Source organism: Zeus faber, assembly GCF_960531495.2.
Source record: "Zeus faber genome assembly, chromosome: 19".
In the NCBI taxonomy this organism is placed as follows: Eukaryota; Metazoa; Chordata; class Actinopteri; order Zeiformes; family Zeidae; genus Zeus; species Zeus faber.
In genome coordinates, this window is record NC_137206.1 from 7,497,871 (window position 1) to 7,511,659 (window position 13,789).

The following is a 13,789-nucleotide window of genomic DNA, read 5'->3' on the forward strand; positions in this document are numbered from 1 at the left end:
AATGTAAGACAATGCTGGTGGGCTCCATCAGTCCACCTAGTAATCAGCATTTCTTGATCTCTTCTTGTGCTCTTTTCAGCTTCTCCTTTAATGACATGTTTACACAGGACGTTGTGGTCTTTCCTTCGCTCGTTCGGTTCCCCTTTGGGTGGCGGCGCTCGTCGGCGTCTGAACGCCAGGGGGCGCTGTTCCCCTTTCAGCCTCGGCTCGCGAATTTTTGGGTAGCCGGGCTACCGTAGCTCATCCGACCATGTCGCTGCCGCTCGGCGTGTTGTTCGTTCCAGTGTGTGCGGTTTGTTTGCTTCTCTTACGGGTCTTTTTCGTGGTGAAGACGGGGGCAAGGTGTAAACCCGGAGCGAAGGGCTCCGTGTGCGTGCTTGTCGTCGCTGGTTCAGGTAACGGCCGTGAGATGGTCTTACTCAGAGTAGTAGTCGTTTAGCTTACTTCCGTAGCCTCCGCGATAGCTCGGCCACTAGCTCAGAAAAGTAAGCAACCGTATCATACAAATAATCATTAATAAGTGTTAGCCCAAACCTAACTTAACCATCTCTAAACGTATATATATATAAACATAATCATCTCTAACCTCATACCTAAACGTAACCATCTCTAACCTCACACCTAAACTTAACCATCTCTACCTTATACCTAAACTTAACCATCTCTAACCTCACACCTAAACTTAACCATCTCTAACCTCACACCTAAACTTAACCATCTCTACCTTATACCTAAACTTAACCATCTCTACCTTATACCTAAACTTAACCATCTCTAACCTCACACCTAAACTTAACCATCTCTACCTTATACCTAAACTTAACCATCTCTAACCCTAACCCTAACCCTAACCCTAAACTTAACCATCTCTAACCTCATACCTAAACTTAACCATCTCTAACCTTATACCTAAACTTAACCATCTCTAACCTCATACCTAAACTTAACCATCTCTAACCTCACACCTAAACTTAACCATCTCTAACCTTATACCTAAACTTAACCATCTCTAACCTCATACCTAAACTTAACCATCTCTAACCTTATACCTAAACTTAACCATCTCTAACCTCACACCTAAACATAACCATCTCTAACCTCACACCTAAACATAACCATCTCTAACCTCACACCTAAACTTAACCATCTCTAACCTTATACCTAAACTTAACCATCTCTCACCTTATACCTAAACTTAACCATCTCTAACCTCACACCTAAACTTAACCATCTCTAACCTTATACCTAAACTTAACCATCTCTAACCTCATACCTAAACTTAACCATCTCTAACCTCACACCTAAACTTAACCATCTCTAACCTCACACCTAAACGTAACCATCTCTAACCTCATACCTAAACTTAACCATCTCTAACCTTATACCTAAACTTAACCATCTCTAACCTCATACCTAAACTTAACCATCTCTAACCTCCTACCGTAACAGTTTCAGAGACACGATTCAAGATTAAAAAAAAGTACTTTACTAAGCAGTTTGACAAACCTTGAATGGAGAATGTTTTCCAAAACTGGTAAATGTTTTTTTTGTAATGTTCAGTCATGTAATGTACTATGCAGCTATTTAGAAGAAGAATCTTTACTGATCACACAACACGCCACACTACAACACACATGCACACACGCTTTTGGATGGTGGCCAGTGAAACGGGTCCTCTGCATTTGACCCATCCTGGCTTGTCCTTCCTCCGGGGGGGGGCAGCCAGGAGCGGTGGGCAGCATGCGACGACGCGCCTGGGGACCTGGTTCCAAATGTCCATCGCTGGTCAGACGGTGACGTGTGCGGGTGTTTTGGTGGTTAATATTTGGTAAATTAAACATTATTCTTCACCGCACATGATCTCTTTTACAAACCAGTTGGTCGTAAATCGTTGCTATAAAAATAGACATTTGCCTCTGCTTTTAATTGGATTGTATAACTCTATACCTAAGTGATTGCTAGAGAGTGATAGAAAACTGCCATTGGTTAGAGGGATACGTATCGTCCTTATGTGTCATCATTGTGCCCCAGTCCAACTCAGGCAAGGCCCGTGTTGTATGTTTAACAGGTGGTCATACTACAGAGATCCTCCGCCTGATGCAGAGCCTATCCCCCTGCTACAGTCCCCGGCACTATGTTCTTGCCGACACCGACGGGATGAGTGAGGAGAAGATTCGCACCTTTGAAAGCTCCAAAGGACACACAGAGTCTGAGTCACAGGTACAGGGGCTAGCTGAGTCAAGGAAATCAACTTGACAAACAAAGTGGACAAGGGAGTTTCAGTCAATCTGGGATGCGAGGCCCACCTTTCCCAGCAGATGGCGATATTATCCTTCTCATTTGGTCTCGATGGTTACTTGGCACTACAGCAGTTTGAATATCACTCTCACGTTTCACCTTCTCATAGGAGTTGGTAAAATAATAAAATAAAATAAAAAAAAATGGCTTCGCAAGTTCACCGATTTGCATTAGTAAGCACCACATTTGAATTGTTTTAATAAAATGTTGATGTGATTTATTTTAATGTATCGTCTGCTGTCACCTGCTGCTCATCTGCTGTCTAGTTTACCCTGCACCGGATCCCGCGGAGTCGAGAGGTTCGCCAGTCTTGGAGCTCATCTGTGTGGAGCACTCTCAACGCCCTCCTCTACGCCATCCCCTTGGTCTTCAGACTCCGTCCTGACATGGTATGTCTGCCACCAAGGGCATTTTGGAGCCAATTTTCTGCAACCAAGTTCAGTACATGTGATTAGGGCTTTGCAATATGGCTGTGTAAGTGCCAATTTGCCTTAATGCGATCTATCTTAATACAAAGCATGTAATAATACCTGAAGTGCAACCGTGTCAGTGAAAATCAAAAATTCAGACAATTGAAACAATAAAGACAGATACTTTATTCATCCCTCGCTGCAATCTCCTAGCAGCTCACATCAACACAATAGGCAAAATAATAAAGCAATACAATAAAAATATGAAAAAATACAATGCCAATATATTCAAATTTTGGAAAATATACAAAAAACCTGACAGTTAACTGTTACACAATAAACAATCTGCCAATACACACTAAACCTAATGATAAACAAAAGATATGTATAACCTAGAAATAACAGAACATAAAAAGAGAAAAAAATTGAATAATGCTAATTTCTGTACAATAAGTTATTAAATAAACTGAAGCAGAAAGAATCTGCAGTGTTGCAAGTTCAACCACTAATGCACGATTGATGTGCTTGTGCCCTGTATTTTTATGTTTCACCATCATCTGAGCATTTGAAACCACTTAAAACAACCTACTTGTTAATATGAATTTCTCTTTAGTCATCGCAAAGAATTTGAGTATGTGAGGACGATGCACATACACAAGTTGCTCTTTAACTTTTTGCAGCTTGGGCCCTGCTCAAGTACTAAAGACTCTTGTCTTATTTTGCTTGTTTACATCATCCCTATGGATTGCTGGTTGATGCCGCAGGGGTTGTTTTTTTTTTTTTGTTGTTGTTTTTTTAACATGGGTGACATCAGCTATCAGGAGTTTGCAAATGGGACAGTTTCGACAGGTGTCAATTATATACGGTTGTTAGTTTAGAAATTCTTCCAAGAAAAACATTGCTCGCTGACAGGTATGTGAAATATCCTCCTTAGCCCTGCGTGGCTGTTCGTGACGGTGGCTTATACGATCTTTGTAGCTCGTATTTCCACCTGAGAGACAAACCGGTTTGCGCAGTCTTTGTCACCCGCCACCATTAAACGCAGGGTTTGGACTACAGATCCAAGCTTAAAGATCAACGCGCAGATTGGCATACACTAGGGGTGCAGCAGACCACAAAACTCACGCTTTGGATATTTTACGTCTCCTTTTGGAGCGAAACCAGTGCGTATGGAACGAAACCCTACGTGATGGGGACACTTTCTCCGTGACACTCTCCCCGATCGCCCCCTCTCCATGCGTTATGAGCAGAAAATAATCTTAACGAGTCTACGAGTCATGCCACATTCCTCTGTGCCCTGTTATAAATCTTATTGAAGTGAAATGTTAATTAAAGCAGCGGCACTTGTGACTTATTGTTTACGAACTTTTGCCCATGGTCTTCCATGAAAACAGCATAACAGATGTCCAATGTTTAAATAATATTTTAAAATACATAAAATATTCAATACTCAATAGCAGTCAAAATTCAAATGCAATATGACACATGCGTGAAACCTCCTTCCTTTAAACATGCTAGTGAATGGGGAAAAAATTTGATTTTATTTGCCCCTGAATGTAAATCAAATAAGAAACGACTATCGTGTTCAATTTCTCACATTTATAACAAACTAAATTTCATGAGAATCTGTTCATATTAAGGCAAGTTACAGTCTATTCTGTCTGCGTCTCTCAATAGATATTGTCTTTGTTTACTAGCGGACCTTGACCGCTCCAATATGGCGGATGCACAGACGTATAACGGCGACATACTGCGGCTCATTCCCGACATGTGGTAAAGTAGCAGCAGCTTAGCGCGATGTACCGCAAACCAATCGTCTGTCTTGTCATTCTTCTTTTCACGGCAATTATGCATCGAGATATAGGGAATTATGACCTTAAATAGTAACAGTGGCAGTAAAACGGTATTTCACTATGATGGTTAAATTTTGCAATTGATCCACGGTTCACATGCGAGCCGAACCCTGGTGGGCGACCGGTACAGATCACGGATCAACTGCTTTCCGTTACACCACTAGCATACCCACTGAATTCATGTTTGGGGAAATTCTGTAGCAATTCAACTTGGGACACCAAAAAATCGGACATTGCCCGCCAATTTTAGAGTGACGTGACGTGGGGGGAGACGGGACGGAGATAGCGCTACAGTGAATGGCAAGTAGAAGAGATGAGAGAGACGCTCAGAGTGTGTTTTTATTTTGGATTTGGGTTTATTTCCGCATTTCCTACTTGTACGAAAAGAAAAACGTAAACATCCGCTCCGTCCCGCTGGGAGCAGTCCCGCTGAGCCCCGGCTCTCTCTTCGGAGAGGAAGCGTCTCTCACGGAGATCTCGTGGATGTATTGTAAAAAACTGTATTTCATTTGTGTTAATATTCTTCAAATTTACTTGTAAATAATAAATCATAAACACGGCACTTCGCCATCCTAAATAGCTGTGAAACTAAGTGACTGACCTGCCGAATGACTGGACAAAGCACCTGCGTTTTTCATGTATTTTTGCCCTTTCTGCCTGTAAAAAAGGTTTACCTTCTTTTTTTTTTTTTTTTTGTTTTGTTTTTTCAAATCATCTTCTCCACAAGCCAGAGATTGTAAATTCCTCAAAGAAAAATCCTGATAGTGGCTCTTGAACTATTCCTGTTATAACAGGATCAGGATTACACGGAATCACATCACTCCCATCTCGGTAATGGCTCGGCTTTTGAGATGTTTTACAGCCTCCGCAGAAGTTACCCATGTAAAATAGTCCCCAGCAAAAAACAAAAAACAAAAAGCAGAACTAGAAATCGTATATTCTGGTTTATTCGATTATTATCATCGGTATGTCAGTTATTATCTAATGCACAAGGAAAAATAAACCATTTCGATGCTCATGTGAATCCAATTGGAGGGGCGCAACCTTGCAAAAATTAGTATTGTCAATATCTAAAAATGTATGTACTCATTTGTAGCTTTTAAAATGTTGCTATATTTTGAAAATGATGATGACAGTAGGCCTTAAATTCACTGTTTATAAGTCGTGTAACGGAAAAGCCTCAACAGGCTCCCTCCGACAATTACTGCAACCGAAACGGGTTTTCAGGGAGAACTGTCCGAACGTTTTCTTACTTTTTTTTTTTTTTTAACTCTATTTCCATCCCCAAACCCTGGGGAACAGCAGGGTCAGCCAGAACTACTCCCCCACCCCAACCCAATCTCTCCCAACCCCCCAGTTACTACTTCCCACCTCCTCTCCCGCTGCCTTCCCCCTCCACACCGTATGTGGAGGGAGGGAGGGAGGGAGGAAGAGAGAGAGACCCACTCCCACCAGTACCCTGTTTGATGGGAGAGTAAAGCGGGGTGTAGGGTAGAAGGGCCATGACTAAGCAGGTTCCCTACTCTCCTCCTCTGACCAGTAGGAACTCTGGGTAGCATAGATTGTGTTGAAACAAGGTTCATTCATGACATGTCAGCATCCCATGTCTGGATGCAGATGAGCACATATACATAAACTTGTGTAACACACCACCAGGCTAACAATGACACATCCTGGAACGTGACGGCCGTGAAAGGGGAACGTGCCCCGTCACATCGGTGACAGCGTGTGATTTAGGATTCGACCAAGCGGCCGCGCTGTTTATCTCCGCGCTACCGTACAAGTTGGGTTTGTTTTCCACGCGGAGGGAACCTCGGGCTCTCTAATGGAAGTCAGCTGGACGCCTGGGCTTCAATAGCTCCCAGATCTCCCCCTTTTCACCGCCGCTGTCCCCTTTATCGCCGGATAACGTTTGCCGAGGGGAGCCGCCGTCTAGTTTAGTCTGGTGTCTGGTTGTTTGTCCAGGTGTGGCGTGCGACTGCCGTTTCACCCCCACGACCCCCCCCCCCCCAACGCAGTATATTGTACTTCAGAGGGGAAACTTTGGACCGCTTCCAGATATCAAGGTTTAGCTTGCACTTGTGTAAACACCTGGTCAGAGGGTTGTATTCGATCAACCTGGCTGGGATTTAAGTAGGTGTTTTAGGAGGGTGGGAGGGTGGCGGTGTTAGCGGTTCCACCTGTAGGGGGTCCCCATGGTTTCCACATGGCATTACCCACCCAATCATGCTGGGGGGGGGGGGGGATGATGGGACAGGATAGTTTTGTGTGGAGGTGACAAAAGGGGGGAAGGGGCCTGGATTTGGGAGGGGAGGGTGCTTGGAGGGAGTTTCTCAGGCGTGTGTTAGCCATAAAAGGGCATTGTGTGAGATCACACCCTTGAGTCATTCAATACGCAAAGAAACACCGCCTCCACATCCACCATTAGCTCCAGATGTGTAGCAGAGCACCAAAAAGGCTTCACGCGGGGTCAACCCCGGCCCGGTAACCTACTTATCTGGCCAGTGGAAAGGTTCAGTGATTATCTGTTACAGAAAGGCCCACGCTGTATTGATGCTGCTTTTGTAGGCTCGGTTCAACAAAGCGTAGGGATGATGGAAAAAAAGTGTGATCAATCTTGGAAAAAAAGCAACTGATTTGTAGGTTACCTTTTCATCATCCACACGTTCATTAAATGTGTTTTGCGTGTGTGTAACCTAAGCAACTACCTGGCCTGTTGTTGAAACATCAACATATCTCGGATAACTTCTGCTTCTACATTGGGCCCACAAAAACACTGACACACAATGTGGTCCAGCCCCCCCGGCTATAGAGATCCTCGTGTTGATTTTTTTCATTTTTTAGTTTTTTTTGTCCCACCCTGCAGTCCCCCCAACTCCCGTCTGTATTTATTTTTACAATATACAAAAAGGCAAATCAAAATTGCTGTAAAATTAAGCAAAAATTGTACATAAAAATAGACAATATACAATAAACCTGAAAATTAACAAATACAATTTTCTTTTTTTTATTATTAATTAATATATATTCTATAAATTTCTTTTAAATTTGTCTATGGACAAGAAACCTCAAAAGTAATGTGTTTTACAATGTACAGTAAAAACGAAAAAGCCATAAAACAAAGCTAAAAACTAACCGTAAACAAGAATATTTTTGTAATTTAGAATCAGCCCAAATAATTAACAAGAAACACTAAAGGGGGGAGGAGGCACGGGGGTTCAGTGGCGCTTAACGAGCGGGTTGATGACTGTCTACTAAACGCGCAGATGGGATGTATCTGTTTATTTGCGCATACCTGTAAGTGCCTCAAATTTGAGACCTGGACATTGGAGATTTTACACATATTTTTAAAGGACCATACTGGCCAAATTGTTTACCAGGCGGCACACGCATTTTAGATGTGACTGAGATTAGACTGACCATTTTCCCCATGATTTCCCCATAGATTTTTAACGTTGTCTCTTTTTACCTGCTAAAACAAAGTTTTAAAGGTCCTGGTCCTTTTTGAGCATGTGGTCAGTTTAGAGATAACCATAGGGAAACAGATAAACATGTCGCCTGATCCCCCTCACACCCTGCCCACAAACCTAGACCAGACTCTCAGGTAAATAAACAGCATTTTGGGCCGCATCGCGCCATGTGTTTCCACAGAGTGCCAGCGACATCTCCACTGTAACTGGAACCCCTGCAGCAGTCTCCAGCTGTCAAAAAGATAGTAAAAGTGTTATAAACTGTTCACATAAGGCAGCTGTGCAAACCACCAATCTATCATGAGGCCCACCAAAAGTGTACCGTGCCTCTGTGTAGCAAACTGTCAGCTTCGTTGGAGTGCCTCTGCCTGACAACTGACCCACAAACAGCTCCCTTCATGGTTTGATATTCTTGTTGCGCTGAACTAACTAACGTTCCTAAAGCTGTCACTATCCACCACAGCCCTATTGAGCTGCCATACCTATTGCTGTAAAAACTTGTGCTGGGGGAATAAAAAAAATATATTGTAGATCAGAGCAAAATAGTCCCAAAAAGAGAGCTGCGGCAGAGTGGTAAGTCTCTCACTAGTGAAGCGTTCAGGGAGGTTGTGCTATAGACACTTACAACTGATGCGGACCAACATTTTAAAAGGCCTGGGTGGGGGAAAAAATAGCGAACCTATCCCGCAATGGACAACTACTGCACAAGTCATGGAGATGTGTGGCCATTCCCCTATTCTGTTCCCATATCAACAAATGCTTCGGTGGAGCAACCGTTCCTGTGTATTCCACTAAACCAAGACAAAAAGAAAAAGCTAGACTCTCCTAGTGGACCCCCAAACAATAACCACCTGAACTTCTCCATGGCTTTTTTTTTTGTTTTGTTTTTTTGCCGCACTTACTCTGAGGAAACTATTCTGAAATGTCTAGCTCTCGGAACTAAAACACAGAGCTGTTTTGGCGCAGTTCCATACAAAACAGAGGCAGCCAAGTGCAAATTATAATTTATTTGTGCGGGAGTGTTTCGTTTTATTTATCAAAGTCATTAAAAAAAAAAAGGATGTTGGTGGCCAATGTTGCCGTACAAATATAAGGAAAACACTGACTTTCTGGGAAACCGCAACACCCAGTGTGTGAAGTGTGCTACCTGTGCGGATGTGTGACGTGACAGGTATCCTTATCTTGACAAAGATTACAGTCCACAAACAGAAACGCAGGTGTCGCCGGCACACCTTTTACTTGATATCAGACAGCTGCTCGCCATGCAAATCATAAGGTTTTTCAGTTAATCGAATGACACAGCTTCCGTTTGGAAGGCGAGGCTACTTTTCCTCATACACTATTCATAGACAGTTTGCTCCTCGCATTACAGGGAAACGGACATAAAATGAAGAAACCCTGAGTGTTATCGTCACACTTGTGTCTAGGAAATGACGCTGGGCTGATAAGGTGCTGATGGTATAACCATTGAGCGCGTTCTTACAATTGGCGGCATTGGCGGTATTGTGTTGTGTGAGCTCCAGACCTCCAGCCCCAGTCATTCTGGATGCTGACAGGGCTGTACAGGCTCATACGCGTAAACGCATCAGAAAACTCCAGGGGAGCTAGTCGGTGGTCTGTCAGCATATGCTAGAATGCATGCCAGAGATCCAGTGCCAGGAAAAGGGCATGCCAGGAATGTTCCATCCAAGTTTCTGCGTGCACCATTGCTAAAAAAAAAAAAGACACTTGAAGGCCATTAATGCGCACACAGATGACGGACGATTCCCGCACGAACAGCTTTCACACCTTGCCCTCAAAATACCGGTCCAAGATAATAAAATCGCCAATAGTTTGTTTGTAAACGGTACACTTTACAGAGAAAGGATTGGACTGTGGATTCAACAGCTAATGTGACAAATGTTGGCCCTGGTTCTCGGCCGTCAACAAGGACCATTCGTCATGATAAGTCAACGACTTCAAATCGACATTTGTGGGACCTTGTTCACATTGTTGGCAGTGAATAGGATGTAGGAATGCTGTAACTAGGATGTGTTTTGGTTGTATTCCAAGGCTTCACGGTAGCAGGGAAAAGGACTTGAAAACCAAGATACGGTATCTTTTCCCCTTTTTTATGTGTTGCAGACTCGCGTCAGTCTGCGCACATCAGGAATTTACGATTTGTCCACTTCATTTTATCACCCCTAAGTAGAGGGTGTGCGCCGAAAGCGCTGTCATTTTTTTATTCCCGTTGATCTGATATGTTTTTGAGAACCCTCAAATTAAAGCTGACAGTCTGTGTTTAGTAGCGATTCTGCCTCACCAGATAGCAGGAAAGGGCACAGCCGGAAAACCCAGCCTCCTCCCGACTGCAACCCTCTCACGCACCTTGGCTGAATAATTGAGTAATTCATGAAATATCGCTCAGAAAGCCAAGTCAGTAGGGGGGCGGCACAAAGACAAAAAAAATTGGCTCGCCAAAAATTGACTGCTTCCAGTGACTGGTGTATGTATTGACTTGTGAATGCTTCCGTTTTTGTGCGCAAAACGTAGCACCTGCGTGAAGGGGCTGTATTTTCTCAACTTTGGACTGTTTGTTAGTAACTCGTGCACCACTGAGTGCCCCGCCCCCCTGGAGATCACTGGTGGTTGAGAGGCTCATAGCCACATTGCCAGTAACTGGACCATCAACGATATGGGAAATATCAAGACTCTTAACAGCCTGCATGTCTGATTGGTGGGCGTCGCGTAGGGGATTTTTCTTTTTATCAAAGGGACGCATCATATTATAAAAACATAGGTCATGGGAAAAGTTAGCCGTTTTATTAAAGACTGTTTTTAATCATGCCAGGGGCCTACTAGAGGTCTTTTTAAGAAATGCTCTTTGATCCGTCCCGATGCAGACTGTTTTCTTTTAAAATAACCTCTGCAGGATAGACAAACTGACAAGCACCACATTGACCATTTTATATTATGTTTCATGCGGTTCATGTTCCCTGCGCTTTATTTGTTCACTATATTATATATTTCTATGTTACACACTATATATTTGTAAATAATTTCAGCGGCCAACCACTGATGCTCTGCAAATGCTACGAGGCTGGATGTCTCTACGATAATGTGCCGCGTATACAGCGTACCTATAATGTACACGCACACACCCACACACAAAGGTATAGACGAGAATCACAGAATGTGGGCGTTATTAAACAAATGTATGATTTTTTCCACATACGCCACAGGGCCATAATTTCCAGAGTGGCGTAAAGTGAAAGGATATTACAACGCTATCGCATGCCAGGACTGCACAGCCCCGTGATGAGTTCTCCAGACCCTGTGGGCCGGAGATTTCCACAGCCGTCTTTCTCTCTGTCTGCTTTCACAAAACACCCCCACACCCCCCGCCCCGCAACCCCCCCGACCCCCTGAAACCTCACTGCCCCCACACTCTTGTTTGGCCTCAAGGCAGTTATTCATCGAATCACTCTCCTTTTCTGCTCTCCCTTCTCCCAACCCTCATTACGTCGAGTGCCCTCTGTCTGAATCACCTGTCTGACTGTCTCTGTCTCTGTCTCTCTCTCTCTCCTCCCTCCCGTCCCCTCCGTCTCCGGGCTGTGTACTCTGGGCCAAGTAAAGTCGAGTGCATTCCTGGGCGCTGAGAGCAACTGAGCGAAGGCTCGGCTTTGAGGCTCCAAAAAAATAAAAAATACGGTTGGGGTTTCTGTGTCTGCGCATGTGCTCATATGTGTGTGTGTCTGTCTGTCTGTCTGTCTGTCTGTCTGTCTGTCTGTCTGTCTGTCTCTCTGTTGTTTCAGGTGCTGTGCAATGGCCCCGGGACCTGCGTCCCCCTATGTGCAGCAGGGCTTCTGCTCGGCATTCTGGGATTGAAGAAAGTCCCGATCGTTTACGTCGAAAGCATATGCCGGGTCGAGACGCTGTCGCTTTCTGGAAAGATCCTCTACCCGCTGTCGGATTACTTCTTCGTGCAGTGGTCCACTCTGCGAGATAAATACCCCAAATCCATTTTCCTTGGAAGAATAGTCTAAGTCTAAGTCCAACTGAGTGCAATATGTGTGTGCAACATTTTTCAAAAGGATTTGATATCCCGTTGAACTATTTGACTCTCAGCTAAAGCGAGTGAAAGCCAAGGATAAAATCAGCGCTTCGGAGTATTAGACCGTCCCCTGGACATTCCGGTTTTGCATTGACGCTGAGCAAGAATCACACCATGGTAATGCCTGAATGGGATGTGGAAGAACGGCTGTCACGGGTTCGGGACGACGTGGCCACATCGCCACACCTGACACGCAGCGACGGGAAGAGACCGAGACAAGGCGGCACTGACACTTGGCAAGCTTCTGATCGTCTCCGTCAATGGCTCTCATATAGAACATCAGGATTTTAAACTTTTTCATCAAAACCCTTATTTTACCGTAAACGGGACGTTGCATAAGCAGAGTTTTGATTCCATCTTGACTTTTCTTGAGGATTTCCATGGCCTTTAACTGTATGTTTGTAACAAATGTTGCTTTAACGGGCATGTAAAACCTGGCACATATTATGAATACCAACGCCAACTGTTACTTCATTCTGTACCGTGAACACTGTCCATATTGACAGATTCATTCAGTTGTAATGTTGACTGTCCAAGAACGGAAAAGATACCATTGTGCTGACGTTTCTGGAGGGTTTTTTTTGTATTGTTTTTTCCCTGTGCCTAGAGTAAGAAATGTTACAACTCTTGTTGGTCTCTCCTTTTTGTGATTCCTTTCCTGTCCCTGGGTGTCGCGTTGGACAGGAAGTGTAGGGACCAAGAGCCCGGCTGATGCAGAGTAGAGGGCAGGCCGAGCTGACATCTGGAAGCTATTTATAGAACTTATCTTTAAACATCTGTGTCAGATATGTGCACATCCTGTAGTAACGGGAATATGTTTCGCTCCTAGCACGGAGTGCAACGAAGCCGGGCGCACGAGTAACGAGTTTCATTCGATGTGCAGGAATGCGCTGTGTGGTAATGATCAACCTCAAAAACGCATTGAGACAACTGAAATGGAATGCAAGTTCATTGGGAGCGTGGTGAGCACAGCCCGAGTCGGTAGAAACAGTAGATTGTACCCAAACCATGGGTAGGCCGTCATTTTACCGTATAATGAACCCGGCTCGCCAACTTAACCGCGGCAGGTTTGCCGCCCAGGTGTCGATATTGGCAAACCTGTCCCGGGTTGCTCAGTTAAAGTGAGCGAGACAAGGAGCGCCGTGGCAGCCTTCCAGACGTCAAGGTATTAAAGGACCTGACTCTGGGAGCTCTGGAGATGTCCTCTGTAGGCGTGAGGGTGTTGAACGCGAGCCAATGCCCCAGAGCCAGCATTTCAGCATCCCTACGCAGGGATCGGAGTCTTCTTGCTATGGAGGTTACGTCTGATAAGCTGTGTTTAAAGGCTCATTATATACCAATACCGCATTGATCTCGTAGATCTAGCGATGGCCAACACCTTCTACTTTGCATCAAAATGCAGCCGGTTGCAATGAACTCGTCTACCAACCCACGAAGGGGCGAACACAGCAGGGCTATTGTCCCGGAGGTGTCACCGAGTCGCAGCCAAATACGAAATCCTTAGCGTTTGAAATCCGAGCCCAAATGAAGACAGCGGTGTCATTGTACCCTTGACGGGAATGGCGAACCTCGGCCTTCGAACTTAAGCCGGGTGAAATCAAAGCTACCTTTCTCTCTCTCTCTCTCGGGAGAAGTAAAGCAGTGTCGGATAAGCCTGTCTTTCTT

At 44.5% G+C, this 13,789-nt stretch overlaps 1 protein-coding gene across 1 annotated transcript; it reads left to right on the forward strand.

The window, feature by feature from the left end:
• Window positions 1–250: 250 nt before the first annotated feature.
• Window positions 251–12,740, forward strand: alg14 (ALG14 UDP-N-acetylglucosaminyltransferase subunit; the record flags this gene model as incomplete). Its single annotated transcript, XM_080020087.1, has 4 exons — window positions 251–395; window positions 2,069–2,220; window positions 2,565–2,687; window positions 11,826–12,740. The coding sequence occupies 4 exons, from the start codon at window positions 251–253 to the stop codon at window positions 12,054–12,056; spliced, it is 651 nt and encodes a 216-aa protein (XP_079876213.1). The 3' UTR covers window positions 12,057–12,740.
• Between the last annotated feature and the right edge of the window lie 1,049 nt (window positions 12,741–13,789).